Below are 18,275 nucleotides of genomic sequence, written 5' to 3' on the forward strand. Positions count from 1 at the left end.
TCCTTGTGTTGTCTCTCTCCTCGGACCTATGAAATGACTTCTCTATCCTCATAAATTAAAAAAAAAAAAAAGAGGAGCCATGTTCCTAGACAAATAACATTTCCCCTAATTATAAACTTATAATTAATGAAATATCTACCGCGCTTCCAATTGGCTGGGTCGGCACGCTATCAGCTCATGGATATTCATCCTCCCAAATCCCAATAGCCTTAAAATACCCAGTAAAGATCCTGGCTGTCAAAAGTTTTTGTAGTACACCCCTAAAGTCTAAACAGCAGCAGCACGTGGTATTGGAGGGACTACTGGACTAGGGAGGAAGGAAGGAATTGTTTATGCTGGAAATAGAGCTGCACTGCTGTGGTATATATTTGTCTCATAATATTATAATATTATATGCAACTCCTTTTTTCCCATAAATAATTTAATCCAGTTTCTTACCACACACGGTAAAGAAGAATAAAGACTAATAAGAGAGATATAAAAAGACCTACAATTTTATAGGTCCAAATTTTATCCAAAATTACAAACATACCATTTAACCGTTATTTTCCCTTTTTTTTTTTTTAAGGGTTTATACATTCTTTCAAAACCTCTGAGCCTCATATTATGATCAAATTTCATGACATCTTAAAAGTTGGAAAGATTAACTTGAATTTCCAACGCCCGATGGCTACAACTCCCTGGCGAAGGAAAAAAAAAGATTGTAGATGCTAGCAGGACTGATCTCTGACTTAGATCCAACTACGCCTCGATCTCTATCAATCGGAGGGCCCTGCCTGTGGTGGATTTTGGAAGATGAAAACAAACAGATCCTAGAGTCGAAGGAGTTTAGATAAACAGATTTCCTCACAGTAGAGTAAGATGGGGAGATGACGATTGGGTCAGGGTTTGGCTGATAGAAAAGAGAGAGAGAGAGAGAGAGAGAGAGAGAGAGAGAGACAGAGGTTGCGAGGCTCTGGCATGAGAAGATGGAGGGTGTTGGCCGAGGGTGAAAATGGAGGTTCACCCATGTGCTGTGCTGTGCTGCATTAAATAATAGCATAGGCGAGGGAGCCCTCGTCCACTTGAGAGAGGTTGGGGTGAGTCGGTAATCAGTATAGGCACTAACTTCAACAGAACCAATTGAGTCAATACAACATGGAAACTCTTTTTGCCAGACTTCATTTTGACATCACAAGTAATCTCAAACTCTGTCCCCACCCACCCGCCCACCCACCCACCCTTCGCCATTGTCTGGCTGAGAAGAAGAATAGATTCCCCACACACACTTACACCAATCTCCACCCTCCATGTTTCAACAACATGCATACTTTTTGAATGCATAACATTTATCGTCTCACCTTTACAATCCCACACACCAAACAGAGATCTTGTTGATAAAGAGGGTGTATTGCGCGTGGGGCATTGAATGAGGTAAAATGTGAACCCCGTTTTCCTGAATGAGAAAAATGTTTTATACAAGCTACAGTTTCTAAATGAGCATGTACATTTTTCCTTCCAGTTTTTCTTTTCATTGTTTTTTTTTCCCCTTCCAATTGAACAGAAGCCTTGCTGTGTTTTACAAGAGATGATTGCATCAAATTTCCAATGAGATATATATATAAAGAGGAGATTTTACACAAGCCAACAACAGCTACATGCTCATGGCTCTTGTTGAGACCTCTTGTTCTCTCTCCAACTCTCCTTCCAACACTTCACCTCTCACCTGCAGACATTAAAAGCACAGGTGGTCAATCATAACCGCACGAATTGCATTTGTATGTCAGCTGGGTTTTCATGCAAAAGAAATTGCAGCACTACAGGCTTAAGGGCCTTACAGGCACTCCAGCTGCTCAACACAGTGGACACCACTGGACTGGGTGACTCAGTGCCCATAACCCTGTAGTGCAACCATTTCACTTCATACAAAAGCATTGATCAAGTACGTACCACAGTATCCTTTGACTTGGTTTTAGAAAGGTATCGTTCCAGTGCTCCATCTCCCCGAAGAATCTTTGCTCCAAGTACTGGGGCATCCACTGTCCCAACTGTCTCTTCATCGACCACAACTGCATCTATTCTTTCGTTTCCTGACTTCAAATCTGGTATCTGAATGAGTTCAAATAAGTGGTTGAATTAGGAAATGAAATCACACCTTACTTCTTAATTTTGTCAACCAATGTGATACCAGTTGCTGAATGACGTTAATATTCCATAGCAGCCAAGGCAGCTGAAATGGTGGTTGACTTCATTACAAGGATCAACAATTTAAAACATTATTTGTTATGTACAAAAGTTACTACCTCATACATGGCTTCAGTCAGAAGGTTTTCCAATATGGCCCTCAAACCCCTTGCACCAGTGTTCTTTGCCATGGCCTTCTTTGCAATCAGTCTCAGTGCATTCTCTGTAAAATGTAGCTCGACCTGAAATGTAATAGAATCTTAACCATCTCATGAAGGTCTAGACAATCTCAAACAATCATTAATATAAAAAGGAAAATGTATTCATGTTCCTTGCTAGAAGCTAAAAGCAAACCAAAACTTACATTGTTCATGCTAAACATTTTCTTGTACTGTTTACCAAGAGCATTTTTTGGCTCCGTCAGGACCTATTGCAGAAAATAGAGCATTCAGATTCTATTTTAGCTTGCCAAAAGGAAGAGGATATAAGAATGCACAAAGCTCTGGAACCTAGAAGTTTGACTGGTATAATTCATGTTTAGCAAAACTAATAGAAAGTGGAAAAGCACAAATAAATCAGAACTCTCAAATGCTGAATTAGTCAAGTGTGCTCTACCTGACCCCTAGTTTCTCCTTCATTGCTGGAGAAAGTATATAAAAAAAAAAAAACAAGCCCCAGGATTCATAAGAAGAGAGGGAAAATAATAGACACCACTACAAATTAAACATTTTCCTTTTTCCTATTCTTAAATGAGTTTACAAACAAACCACCAATTATACCTCGGTTGGACTGCTCAAGACAACGGGACACCAAATAGTTCATTATTTTATTTTTCATTTTCTTGCATGTTGAGGTGAATATCAAGGAAACCTCAAGGATGGTTTCTGCAGTTGTCACATTTCTATGCATGACAAGCTTATTAAAGGACCAGAGCCAATTACACGTGTGTTGATCCCTATAATCATTGGGTGGAACCATATCATTATGAGTTGAAAACCAAGTCCCATGAAGAATTAGAATTGGACAGCAGCCTCCATATCCACGACAAGTATTCATCGGAATTTATTATAAAAAAATAAAAATCCACTCAAGTCAACGGAGAATCCACAAGGTCTCTCCAACCTCAACCACCCCGCCCTCAAAAGAAAAGGAAAAAAAAAAAAAAAAAATCTTTTAGCATCACTTGCATGGGCCAGCAGCATATGCTTATAGATAAAGCTAGACAAGGGAAATTACCGGCATCATATCTGACCTTCACAGACTACTAATTCTTCACATACACAACCAATCAATCAACCCAGAGATCTTATTTTATTTTATTTATTTATTTATTTATTTATTGGGGGGGTGGGGGGGAATTAACATACATATAAATTACCTGAACAAGTTGGTCCTCATTAAGTGCTGACAAGCTAACTAGAATTGGAAAGCGTCCAATAAATTCTGGAATTAGCCCATATGCAATTAGATCACCACTTTCAACCTGAAAATGAAAGAACTTTCAGACTTCAGTGTTCCCATTTGAAAATGACCAAAGTTGAAAAAGATGGGGAAACAGAGAAATTTTACAATTTTCAGCTCTCAAGGAACACAACATAAGAAATTTCTCAAAAATGGAAATGCAACCATTCCTGCCTTTTCAGCACCAAAGTATCATGTTTCTTACCGTTTCCAGCAAGGATGATGTCACTGCAGCATTAGTTAGCCCACCAGTTCTCATGTTAGCACGAACAGGTGCTCCAAAGCCAATTGAAGAATCTTGTTGTCTATTGAACAGAAATGGAAGTTTCAAAGATAATTAAAAACTCCATTTCTACAAGCAATAAGAAAAAAGGTAAAAAGAACTTCTTCCAAAAAATAACTTCATATGGAAATACCTTTCAGAAATTGTCTTTTCTAAATCAACAAAGGCTCCACCACATATAAAAAGGATATCCTTTGTATCTATCTGCCAATAATTTGACCTATGTTAAAGGATATAATTGGCAGTGCAACAGCTGGTATGAGAACAATTGTAAATTTCAAACATGGGAAAAGAGGAGGAGATAAATTATAGCATGGAAATCTAGCCTAAGAAAGGCCTAAAAGATATTTCAATTTACAATACTGCATTACTTAGCATCCCCACCATCCAATTTGAAATCCCGATAAAAGATATACACACTTTCTCCCGCTTCTCTGTCTCTACCAACCACTCAAGTCATTTATGTTTCAAAAATTCAGAATAAAGAAGGTCTATTTTCTTCTTCTTCTTCTTCTTCTTTTAATGGAAACTTCATAAAGATTTTGAATTTTATCCATTTTCCCTCTCTTTAACCTTTTTTTGGAAATTTTGTATAGATTCAGAATTTTTTTCAATCTGAATTATTCTGTTCACAAATTATTCTCAAAGGCTCAATTTTTTTCAAGTCCCAAAAATTTTCAGGCTGAATTATTCGTGGACTATTCACGGACTCTCAATATTTGCAATTTTTTACAGAAATTTTCAAAAAAAAAAAATTACAGACCACCTCTCAATTGATAAGCAAACCTACCTTCTCCCTTAGCCCTCTGTAAGCAAGGTCTTCAAGATCTGCTCAATCGCAGTTGACGAGCATCTTTTAGAAGGATAGGATTGCACCAACGATTAACTAAAGTAGATAAATGAAAGAAATTCTACAAGAAAAACATTTTTGGCTTTTAATTTTAAAGGTTCAATCACATAGAAGAAATATTGGTGAAAAATAAATCCTAGTTATATCCTTTGAGCTATGTATCAACGTTAGAACCAAAAATAGGTTCAATCACATAGAAGAAACATTGGTGAAAAATAAATCCTAGTTAGATCCTTTGAGCTATGTATCAATGTTAGAACCAAAAATACAAAACCTGCACAATTTGTAAATCTAATGAACCTTCAAACATATAAGGACCACAATCATATCTGGAATCATTTTTTATTAAAACAATAAAATTGCACAAAATTGAAGACACCGATGGTAAAAACAAAGATGACAGGGAAAGGAAGAATGTTTCACTCAAAAATTTTATATCTTCAATGAAGTTGATATGGAAATCATAATATATAGCTACCAATGTATTCAGAGACTAGCAACTATAACAAACTTTTGAATGAACATAATCTAAGGAGACAAAAGGGAAAACATAATCACCATGAGGGTTCTGAATAAGCTTGTAAAGTTGTATATAGTAACTACACTAGGAAGTTTACCTGAATGTTATCACCACGAGGATGCTTCCGAGCTCCTTTCTCAGGAACATTCACTATCTGGCCAAGAAAATGCTATACTTCAGACAACCAACAAAATGGTTATATATCTGGTCTCAGAACCAATCAAGTAATCATATTACTGTCTATGGACAGCTAAGATTCAGAGCAAAGAAAAACGTTTGTATATAGTTAAAAGTCAATAAACCATAGTTGTCAGCGACTAAGCGCAAACCAAGGTGGTAGAGGGGGCAAAATTTAAGGTTACACCAGTAAGGCGCCAGTCCAGACAAAGCCACCTGGACGCCTAGACAATCAAGCAATAAACAAATCAAACAACAGCAAAAGAAAAGCCTACCATACCAGCCCTTACAAACAACAGAAAAAAAAAATTATAACCAAGGTGATGGGATTTTATCCCCATGAACACATGGGATCTAAAAGGATTCATTGCCAATCACAAATCTGTAGGTAAACTAACTGATGACATACTCAAGTAAAGTCTGAAATTTTGCAAACAGTGGTGAACTATCATTACAGCTACATAGCTATTTGACTTCATCCTAAGTTCAAAATGTCAACTATTGCAGAAAGCTTCAGGTAGTAATCAAGGACTGACATACCTATTCCAAGCTTAAAGTACTAAACACCGTTTTACATAAAAAAAACTAACTGAGAAGCATCCGGAAAACAAACGTATCTAATAAGTAGCACATAGCTCCCTACCCATATCAACAGTGATAGTTCCTTGACCAAATTTTTATAAATTATAATATAATAAAAGATCCAACAACTTAGACAAATAATGATTCATTCTCGTGTACAATCATCAGAGAAGTATATCTATTATGCATCAATAGTTATTTTACCAGGTTTGTTAGTATCCATACAGCGTGATATTATTATAACTAACTTGTTTAAGTCTACGAGTTTTTAAAAGAAGTCTGTTCAGTTTTCCCACAAGCAACAGCTCAGAATTCACTTGACTATAAATACTAGGAGGTAATCTCATCCAATATGTAGGAGCATTTGATAGTCCAACATAAATTTCCAGTTAAAGAATAAGTAAATTCACCTTCAACTTCAAGTGGTGGTAAAGAAACTCAGATGTGGTTGATCTTTCCACTAAGTCTCCTCAGCAAATAAATTGTTTATGTGGTTGATCTTCCTAACATAACCAAATTGGTTATCCAAAATATCACTTTCTTGTCTCAAGCTGGTTTTAAATATATTCTCTCCCGTAATTTCATAGCATAGCTCATAAGTTTTACTCCTTTATAGTTATTACAACTTTGAATATCTCCTTTATTTTTATAAATCGGAACCACAATGCTTCTCCTCCATTCATCTAGCATTTTTCTTGTGCTCATAAACTTGTTTCTAACAACTTAGGCAGCTAAGTTATACCACTAATTCCTAAACTCTTCCACATTCTACTAGAATACCATCTGGACCTATTGTTTTACCTAATTTCATCTTCTTAAAACTTCCTTTACTCCATACCCCCCCAAATTTTTTGTATATAATATATATATATCAAGGACATGTAGTTTCTTGATGGGTACTACAATCTTTTAAAACACTATTACTTGTATCGTTTCATTTTGAAAGTTGTAGAAATAGTTTTTTCGTCTCTCTTCGATATCCTCATCACTTATTAATACTTTATCATCTTCACTTTTAATGCATCTAATGTGGCTGAAATCTCTGTTCTTTCTCCATCGTTTTAGCTAGTTTATAGATATCTTTTTCCCTTTCCTTTGTGCTCAAAATGTTATAGAGATCCTCATTTTTCTGTCCTTGCTTTCTCTATTATCCTCTTAACTTCATTTCTAGCAAATTTATACCTTTTTAAATCCTCCCCATCCCCTTAGTCCTTTGACAAGTTTTAATGCTAGATTTTTTAGCCTTAATAGCTGCTTGGACTTCATCCCACCACCAAGTTCCCTAGATGAATGTCAATTTCCTTTAGACTCACCTAGAACTTCTTTATCTACATTCTTAATATAAGTAGCCATCTTGTTCAAAATCATATTAGTATCTCCATCAAAATCCCACCTTCTCTGTTTTACCAATTTATCAGTGTTTTTCAAGTTTTCCCTTTTTAAGTTTCACCATCTTATCCTGGGGTAGATAATATCACATTTCCCAACGAGTTCCGCATTTGCAGTGTATAAATTACCGCAGCTAAATGGTCCAGTAACAGTCAAGGCATCAGACTTCTTAGCATAAGATGGATTCTGAGAGACATGGTTTAAGAAGAGAGTATAGTAAGTAGATAACATCTGGCTCATTCAGATTTCTGGTACGACTTTATTTTTCCTAGTTGTACCTTTTAGTTGTGTTTTCATTGGATTGTTACTGAGCCTGGGCCTGCATCAATGTCAATATGACTATATTCATAAGCAGCAAGACTAAGAAAAACAAATTACCAGTTACAGAAATAACACAGCTAAAGTAGCACGGTGATATCACAAAGGAGAGTCCCACATGAAACGGTTTGGCTATGTGAAATAAAGGCCATTGACAGCAAGGGCATGAAAGAGTACCAGTGGTGCATGTTAAAGGCTCTAAAAGGTGGAAGAAAATATAAAAAGGAGGAAGGACTTGGTCTCACTGGAACAAGGCATTGAGGAAGAAGATTGTGATTAACAACTCTCACATATTAACATTTTGTTCATTCTCTTGAAAATCGACCTGGTGTGGAATGTACAGAAATTAAATTTCCAGACACCGGAACTGATGCATTTAATGGTCAACAATAGAATGTATGAATTCTTCACCATTCCTTTTCCCTATTGAATAAGAGCAAAGAAAGCAGCTTCACACTTCTGAAGGCAGACCAAAACTGTGCTAGACCTGATCCCAGTCATGCAAGATTTCTTCAATGCTATGGACCACATGTTAAAGTGATTACCATAGAAGTAGAACAACCATGATTGTCTTTTTATTTTTTTTGGTAAAAAACCACGATTGCCATTAGCCCACTATAAATAAAAGTCACAAATTCATCAGAATAACTCAAATGTGAAGAGAAAATCTATAAGCTTAGTATTATGCCAAAATACGTTAGCACACATACATTTTATTTTATTTATTTATTTTTGGTTGCTCTGACCCATGGAGAAATGAGAAGAAATAACCGAAAATATAACATTGATAGAACACCCACCAACATTTTTTCACCTCCAAAGATTGGGAAGAAAAAGAGAATTAATCAGCTGATAAATTTAAAAATAATGACAGAAGCAGTATAATGTTGATGTACTCACGGTTCCTTCAAGCATTTTTAGTAATGCTTGCTGAACACCCTCACCGGATACATCTCTGCTAATGTTTAAGCTCTCAGCCTGCGGAAAAAAGTGTATTAAATAACGATCATTTGGCTATAGTTATCTAACCATACAATCCATATGTTGGTAATTAAAGAAAACCTTCTTTGTTATCTTATCGACTTCATCAATGTAGACCATTCCCTGTTGAGCAGCTTGCACATTAAACTCAGCAACCTGAATACCATGTTTAACATGATAAAAAAATGTGAATATAGAAACAGAAATCAGAGTGATAATCCAGACTGAAAAATATTTTAAAACTGCATGAATAATTAACAATAAAAGTTATGTTTCAGGGAAAGAGATGAGGGGAAGTACACAATCAACCCATGCTTCAAAATGAAAATAAAAAGTAATATCTGTACAAGAACATGCAAAAAGAGTTGTCCACACAAATACAGGTATATTTACATTGTATATCTAAAGATTTCATGTAGCATGCACACATAGCTAGGAACCACAAAGTGTGGACCAGAGATTAAACCCCAGGACATAAATGCACAAGTTGAAACTGAAAAACCTACCAAGTCCCAATGAGGCAGGTTTTCAAGTTCAGTAAAGCATATTTAAGTTCTGGATTGGGTTTGGATTTGATTAAATACGCATAAATATCATGTCAGCCAAACTTGCGCTGAACCCTGACATCCCTAATTAAGCCCCTAGAAAGATAGTGCTCAGACAGGTGGAACCCAAGGCCTAGAAGAGCATCTATTTTATCTCATTCAAGAATCCTTGTCCAAACCACATGCCCCATCTGAAACTGACATAAAAGCACCTGAATTGAACAGACCCAACTAATAAAACAATGGGTTCAGATTGGGAAGATAGCTCATATGATATCAGTCATGCCAACATGACCCAAAACACTGCACCATACCACCAACTGTACCTAAAATAATACAATTAACGGGTCAGATTCCAGATAAGCTGTTACCACTAGTGGCTAACTTAAGCTGAAAATTATCCTTTCATATTTCTTCTATATTCATATGGAACATGACTGAATTCCATGTAGCCAATCACTTTACCAGTAATTTACAAACCAAAAGTTATAAAGTGGAGATCAAGCCTACAAAAAGGATAAACAAAAGGATGAGAAGAAATGCAAATGGCTCCGTTTGCTTGCGGGGGAAATAAAAGGAAGGGAAGGGAAGCGAAATCAAATCAATAAGAAAGTGGAAACCTTAGTAATCATTACCTCAAAAGACTGTAGTAATTAACTCCAAAACAATCTAAATATGGTTAATAAATTTTACTTTACTTTGCAACCAAATCCCTTTGATTTTGAAAAGTAATTAAATTTTACGTCTGGAAAATATATTTACCAATTATGGTAAGAGTTTTACATAGGTTACACAATCATACTCAAATCAACTCAGCCTTATCCCAACTAAATGGGGATACACAATCATAATTACAAAATATTTTTTCTTTGCAAAACTGACTTCAGTTCCCTTCCCTTCCTTTCCCTTTACTTGCAACCAGACAGTGCCAATATGAAGCAAAGAAACAGAAAGAGCAAAACACAAGTATCCCTTTTTTGGATCCTCTCCAAAGAAGATACTATTTTGAATCCAGGCAGATCCAGTCTGCAGGTTGAAATGATACATAGGCATAGCCAGGGCTCTTCCATTTGTGACAAATGCAGTAGATGGCATGAACTACAGTCAATCAAGTTTTACAAGTATAAGCCTTAACCCACAACCACTTCTGACTCCTCAAAACTCAATCCCATCCGCAAGGAGTCATAAATCATTTTAGGTAACATTCAATCTCCCCAAGCCCTAAGAGAGCTCATTAGAAGTGGACTATTTGCAGAAGATAAATTACCCCAATTAGAATATAGAGGTGACATCATATATTTCCATAATGGTAATTAAGTTATCATAAGTATTCATTTTAAGGGGAAGGAGTTGTGCAGTAAATTACTCCAATGAAATAGATATGAAAAAAACATAAAATTATGGGACAAAAAAGTATAACCTCACCCACAGAAAAAGACTGAACATGCCTGTGGGGGCAGCCAGTCGCATAGGCAAACATACTTCCAATTCACCAACCAAACTACATAGAGTAAGACCACTAAAGGCACATTGTCAAGAGGAAAGACTGAGGGGAAGTCCAAAGCAATATTGTTCTGCAGGTACTTTGCATTGACTCTTGGTGCTAAGTGGGAACTGATTCAACAGCTGTGAAGGGCTAGCAATGAGTCAGATAAGTAAGAGCTTGGCTAACCAGAACCCAACCCCATCTGATTAACAAAACCCAAACCCAATGCAGGTCATGGGCAAGAAAGGGGTGGCCAGGATAGGAGATAATGGGGAAATTTTCAATATGGAAACACGTAAAATAGATGACAGAAGTACAGAAATAGTGTATAAATGCTCAAAACCCTTAATAACAGTACTTCCAAAAGAGAAAAATTAATAAGAGTTCTGTCTTGGCATAAACCTGGAGCTGTAACAGGTTTATAAAAGTAAGCCAAACCAAATTCAAAACAAAATTAGACTTAAGCAAACCTAACCTTTAAGTACGGAAATAGTGTTTGGAAAGTTAAGGTGCTTTCTTGGGATTGAAGTTGCCAGGTCATCAAAAGACATCTTTCTATCTCAAAGGAAGTACATCCTTGATATGTTGTCCGAGACAGGAATGTTGGGTTGTCATTCTTCTGATATTCCTATGGAAGCTAGTAGCCGGCTCAAGGAAAAGGAGGGTAAACCAGTTGACAAAGGCCGCTACCAACAGTTGGTAGGAAAACTGATATATCTCTCACATACACGACCTGACATTGCTGTGACTGTGAGTTTGGTCAGTCAGTTTATGCATGATCCCTATTCCTCACGTATGGAAGTTGTTATGCGTATCTTACGATACTTGAAGTCAACTCCAGCAAAAGAGATCCTCTTATCACCTCATGATCACCTCCAAGTTGAAGCTTATACAAATGTTGATTGGGCTGGTTCACCCGAAATAAAATCTATCTCTGGTTATTGTACCTTTATAGGAGGGAATCTTGTCACTTGGCGCAGCAAGAAGTAGAATGTGGTAACCAGATCTAGTGCTGAAGCAGAATTTAGTGCCATGGCACAGGAGATTTGTGAGTTACGATGGTTTCGTACACTTTTGGATGATATTGGTGTACATGTACGTCTTTCTATGATGTTTTACTGTGATAACAAGGCTGCTATCAGTATTGCTCATAATCCAGTACACCATGACCGAACCAAACACGTGGAGGTTGATTAGACACTTTATCAAAGAGAAGTTGGATGTTGGTTTGATTTGGGTTCCTTTTGTGAACTCTGGTAATCAACTAGTGATGCAGTACCAACAAGGGTTTACACAAGGAGAATGATGCAGATGCAGATGCAGATGCACGATGGACTTAGAAAAAAAAAATCTTTTGATTTGATTTTCTTTTGTTTTAGAAATAATTTCTTTTTAAATTAGCTAGCTTCTAATTTTAGAAAAGCTTCCTTTCAAGTAGTTTCCATTAATTGTTTGTTTTTTTTTCCTTTATATTGGACATGTACTCATGGAGAAATTTCAGTTTTAGATTTGAAGAATAGAAATTTGATTAAGAGTTTGGTATGAAAACCATGGCTGCCGATTTTCCCTTTTTTCCCTCTTTGAAATTTTCTCTCTATTATCCCCACTGAAATCTCTCATCTTCCCCTTTCCCCCATCAATCGCTGGTTTCTTCTTCACTATTATTGTTGGAGGGTATCACAGTGACCCTTGCTGCCCTGTTTTGAGAGGAAGCTGATGACCCATAGAAGTCGAAAGCTCTCCTTCATCTCATCTTCTTTCTTTAGCAACTTTTGGGGATTAGTTCACCATGGAAAGGCGACCTTAAACTTTAAATCTCAGACTTGAAAATACTTCCTGCTGTGAGCCACAAAACCTGCAACTCAGGTTATTTAAAACTACCGCCCAGATCTGATTTGCAGAGGAACTGTTCTTCTTTGCTTGGTGTTTCGAAGTGTCTTTCGGTGGGAATCAAAGGTGCATAGAGGATCCAAGCTTCGCCCAAGGTTTGGGGCTGAATCGAGGTGCAGGGAGAGAGTTCTCATCACCGCCATCTTTTTTTTTTTTTTTTTTTTTTTCTGTCATGAGGTTGAAGACAACCTCATAAGTGAGTAATTGTAATTTTCTTTCCTATTTCCTAAAGTACCCTTACCTTTTATGCTTATTCTGGTTTGTCCTTATTTTAAGTCCCTATTCCTAATTTGTCCTTGACCATACGTTTTGCTTTCCACTCAAGTCACTTTTGGTTTTCCTTTGGTTAAGTTCCATTTATTTACAAAACTGCCACCTTCATTGGAAACTTCAGCTTAATTACAATTCTGCCATTTAATTGAAGCTTTATTTCAATACAATTGTTATTGGGTGTTGCCTTTGTTTTATTGAGTGTTTAAGTGGGCCCTAAGCGATCCGATTCCGACTTTTGGAACATGGATCCGCATCAGAGAACCAAGACCAAGGTTGACCCAAGTGGCTGACTGGGTCGCCCAGATCTGGTCCAAGTCAGCCCACGATTTGGACTGCTGATGGGGTTACTAATTAGTTATTTAGTTTCTATTTTGAAGTCCTAAATTAGTTTCTAATTTCAAGTCATTGTTAGTTTCTAATTTCTGTCAAGACTAGTTTCTATTTTGACATCCTAAATTAGTTTCCAATTTCAAGTCATTGTTAGTTTCTAATTTCTGTCAAGACTAGTTTCTATTTTCATTAGATTCCAATTTCCAGTTTTTAGTAACTTCTTGTAATCAGTTTTTTGTAACTCAGATTTAGTAACTCTGAGTTACTATTATTTGTAAACCCTCCCCATCATTATAAATAAAGGATATGGCTCTTTTATGACCACGATTTTTGACTAATAAGAAACAAATCTCTTGTTGCTGCCGCTAGTACCCCTGGCTGTTCCTTGTGTTTGATCAAGGCATAGGGATTGGTGTTTGATCCAATCGACACTCTGTGGCAAGAAGTCCAAGTGGGTTGCTATTATTTTCTGGTTTTCTTTATTGGATTATCTTCTCTAGTAGAACAGGTAAGCAACGGAACCATTCTGCAGAATTTTTCTGGGTTCTGAATCTCTGTTTTTCCCTATTCTGTCGACCTATTCTGTTGGGAGTTCTAGCCACCCGATGGCCTTGTGATTCTGGTCGGTTGTTAGGATCAACCAGAGGAGGACTCGATCCAAGTTTGGTGCTGATCAGACAAGGGGTTTGTCTAGTTCTAAGTTTTCTTCAATTCTGGCCGATAGTGTTCTCTACCCATAATTGATTTCTGTTTTTTTAATATGTTGAAGTTGACTGCTGCTTTTATTCTCCACTGAACTGGACCTTCTAATCAATAATTAGATTTGTTATTAGTTCCTTAATAATACTCTACTGAAGTTCCAAAAATTACTGTCAGATCTCAGGACCTGCTATCATAATCAAGTTCTGATTTGGTTATCTATTCCTGTGATATTTTGATTCTAATTGGACCTTATTCAAATACTCTATTTCTGTTGCTGAAATTCTATTTGTTGGTGCAAACTCTGCTACCTGAAATTCTAGATTCTGGATCTGATAATTCTGGTTTTTCAAGGACTGTTGACTGGTTTAAGTTGGACTGTTGTTGCTGTCTACAATTGGGTGGTTATTGGTTGTTCTTTGGTTTAACTTTCCTGCAATCTTGGGTCTGGTTTGGTTGTCAAATCCATTCCTACATTAATTAGCTGATGTATCCACTAAAGAGCTGGTTGGAAAGCTGTTTCATCCTAGTTTAGTCAAGTTGGACATGTGTGACATCTATGCACCACTTGAGTAGAATAAGGATTAGTGTGCCGCAGGGGCACATTGGGGCTTTCCCCCCTCCACCAACCCTAATTAGAGTGGGGCGGTTGGATAGAGGGTATATTTGTAAATACTTTATATTTTCTGTTTTGTATTTCTATCATGACTCCTATCATGATTCTATCATGATTTTATATTATAAATAAGGGACTTGTGTGATCAGTTAAAGATACACAAACATTCACCCATTCTTCCTGTTAACAGGGGGGGAGAAAAAAAAAACCAAAGAAAAATCCAGATAATATAAAAAGGGCCTTTCCTTCGTCTCAGTTAACTCCAAAAAAGGTTAAGCTGTCCCTAGTAGACCAAGCAAAACACACGGAAGGCATCTTTCATCCTCAGACAACAAAACAAAGAGACCTTCTCTTCTTATGATTATTTACTATATGTATCTATTAACTAAAGAGGGAATGCTCATAAGGTTAGGCCCCACAGTTTAGGCAAGTGAAAAAGCTCACAAATTCCCTTGACATTAAAATTATGTCAAAAATATAGTTAGTTGCATGCAAAGGAGAAGATGTTAAACTTAAGGACTACAGTCAAGGATTCTCTAGCATGACTAGTAGCAGAAGGTGCTCCCATAGAACTCCCAATATCTTTCACCAAATTCTCTCCCAAAGAATATTATGACATTGAAATTATCTTCAGGATTGCTAATTCTCTCAAACACCCATGTGTCTCAATTTTCAGTTGGGAAAAGGCTCAGTTGAACTGAGTTGAGTAGAGCTGTATAGGGGCTCATGAAGAGCCAAGTGTCCATGATTTATATCCCAAAGTTCTTAAGACAAAACCACCCTTTAAATGCTAGAATGTACCAGTCACTAAAGGACAATCCATATACTTATGAATTGAATAATTATGATTGCAAAAGAAGAAAAACCCAAAAGTTCAAATTGAAACTTTTTTCTGGTTCATTTCTCTGCAAATATTAAAGAAAATTATTGAAAGCACACACAAAGGGCATCTAAGTGTACCAGAAACAATAAATCCACTCTGCTTTTTCAAGAGAAGAGTAGACAAGCTAAATGTAATTTAAATAAAACTAGGATAGTGGCAAAAGTCCGTTAATAGGTAATCAGCCAAAGGCTGAAAAACAGAAAAGACACGTGTTAACTTTCCAGAAACACTAAAGCAACAATTAACCGTTTTCTGAGCACCTGTGCTCCAGGATCAACTATAGTTTCAAATATGCAACCATTTTAAGTACATGAATCAGCATGTGACAAAGAAGCTGTGTGTAAAACTACATGCAGCAATTGTGAACCATACCGTGAGTAACTTATACAATATTGACTCCACATCCTCTCCAACATAACCTGCCTGAACAAAAAATTGATCAATTGTTTCAGTTTTTACCCTTGCAAGGAAAAAAAGATTTTCAATATATAAATATGATCACATTTAGCATCTAACTACAGTAGTGGAGCACTCCTTGGAAGCCAATTTGTGCAGCATTAATAGTAGTGACCATAAGTCCATAACAGACTGTGGTTACCTACAACTGGAGTTTCTAAATTTACTCAGAAAGATGAATACAATTCCTTTATCAATAAAAGTTTAATGGTACTACATTAACTTTCACAGGAAAGAAATGTTATCCACAAGGGCTTGGCTAACAAGCAAACTGCAATGAGATATTGTCAGTACACAACAAGTCTACAAAAGTAGTTAAGGCTGAGAAGTAGTTCTTCAACCTCAAAATGCTGACAGCTAAAGATGGAATCAGACATCGTCAACAAATGCAGTGCAGTGAAAAGATAAGAATTCAACTTGCCTGCGTCAATGTTGTCGCATCAGCAATAACAAAGGGCACATTCACAAAACGAGCCAGTGTTTTTGCTAGTAATGTCTTTCCTGTCCTTAGAAATATGTAATCAGAATAGCAATATCTAAACCTGTCAGCTTGTTATCATGCTAACAGCAAGAAAGTGGTAGATATCATCAAAGCTACTCGAGCTAATTTACTGCATGGTAGATAGTGTTCATCAGGATTCACAAGCACTGATCATACCTGAGCCCGTTGGACCCATCAAGAGGACATTGCTTTTCTCTAGTTCCACTGAATCATCATCGTTTTCAGTTTCAGGGTTCTCTGCTTCCCCTCCAGACCTGGAAATTTGAATCAAGAAATTCATTTTATCAAGTGATGCACAACAATAACCAACTTACTTCCAGAAGCACTCTAACTGCTTTAGAATTCATTGAAACTCAAGGGACAAACTGGGGTCTATCAGCATGAGTCAAAGATTCATATCGACTGAACCACAAACCAAGTTGAAAAGCCTGCAAAAAAACTAACCCTTTCTGCAAAGAGGCATGGTATATCCTTTTGTAGTGATTATACACAGCTACTGAGAGCACCTGCAACATGAAAGAAAGCTTGAAAGTGTGATAAAAATCCCAAAGGCAGCCAAATCCATAATACCCCCTCCCCCTGCCCCCACTTTTTCTCCTCAGTAACTGGTCAAAAATATAAAATTACATAACTACATTATCATTCAATATATCTGCTTTTACATCATAGATCATATAGACATCAACAGCAACATAACAGAGAAAAAGCCGAGCATAGAAAAGCAATAAATGCACCTGAGAAAAAATGTGCACTTTGTTTTTAAATCCTAATTATGAGTGCAGAGCTATACCCCAGACAATGTAGGAAGAAGCATATAATTAATCAATGAATGATATGACGCATTCAAATGCACATACCAACTCATTAAAGATTAAAAAAACTGTGTGTGTGTGTGTTGGGGGGTGAGAGAGTAGGGGAACTATCCTCTTACATACCCTCCAAAACGTGGAAATGAATTCAAATGCATATATGCATTACCACTTGGAGCTGAACATCAAATAAAATCACAAAGCATCATACAAAGGAAAAAAAAAAAAAGATGAAAAGAAATCATTTTCCTGTTTTCTTTCTCTAAAATGTCTTTAAGTTGACAAATTATACTTATATATCATCTAGAAGAACAAAGACTGAACATGCATGAATCAGTGGAGGTGTTAAGCATCACAAATTATGCACCTTTTTGGCTCGTTCCTGACCAATAACAAATTTATCGAGGCCCTTGCAGATGTCCTTAGGCGTGGGCAAATCCTTTCCCAAATTAGATCCACCCCATCCACTCTTCTCCCCACTACCGCCGCCTGGAACGCCAGGACCGGCAGCCCGTATGACATTGACGCCAGGAGCAAAAGGTGGGCCTGGAGGCGTGTGCACCGCCAGCCCATTCCCGTTATCCCCAGGTGGTGTTGGTGGAGGTGGCCAACTCTCAGGTGGGTCACCACCGTATGACCTCAACGTTTCCCAGAACGACACCCGAAGCCGGTTCCCAAACTCCTCGCCTGGACCACCACCACCACTTGCGGTGCTTCCGTCACCCTCACTGCCACTCTCGCCGGGTTTCCTGTCGGAATCCTTTGGTGCTCCACCCCTGACCCTGCCAATCTCAATGAAGCTGCCCTGCAGGGGAGCCATCTTGTGGGGGCGGAAGTAGTATGCGGCCTTGCAATTGCGGCAGAGATTGACGGCCTGGTAGCCACCCTTGTCGCCAGCAGCTATGGGAGAGGCGGTGGGGTGGCGATTGGAGAAGAGTAGATCCATCTTCTTGGAGCAGCGTGGGCAATTGGCCTCAGCTCGAATCTTGCGAGTCTGGGAGTCATCGGAACTGCCCTCCCATTTGTGGCGCTCCTGAAAGCCTATGAGAGACTCCCTGCGAT

The 18,275-nt window shown here is 37.4% G+C and overlaps 1 protein-coding gene across 1 annotated transcript; it reads right to left on the minus strand.

The window, feature by feature from the left end:
• Positions 1 to 1,409: 1,409 nt before the first annotated feature.
• LOC122070195 (CLP protease regulatory subunit CLPX1, mitochondrial-like) lies at positions 1,410 to 17,610 on the minus strand (the record flags this gene model as incomplete). Its single annotated transcript, XM_042634325.1, is given in 15 exon segments — positions 1,410 to 1,705; positions 1,930 to 2,088; positions 2,283 to 2,405; positions 2,528 to 2,590; positions 3,542 to 3,646; positions 3,830 to 3,929; positions 4,041 to 4,111; positions 5,375 to 5,446; positions 8,644 to 8,721; positions 8,806 to 8,880; positions 15,819 to 15,869; positions 16,324 to 16,403; positions 16,561 to 16,658; positions 16,849 to 16,910; positions 17,581 to 17,610. Coding segments are annotated over 13 exon segments (1,068 nt in total). The 3' UTR covers positions 1,410 to 1,633.
• Positions 17,611 to 18,275: the final 665 nt, after the last annotated feature.

The sequence above is a fragment of the Macadamia integrifolia genome, chromosome 2 (assembly GCF_013358625.1).
Source record: "Macadamia integrifolia cultivar HAES 741 chromosome 2, SCU_Mint_v3, whole genome shotgun sequence".
In the NCBI taxonomy this organism is placed as follows: domain Eukaryota; kingdom Viridiplantae; phylum Streptophyta; class Magnoliopsida; order Proteales; family Proteaceae; genus Macadamia; species Macadamia integrifolia.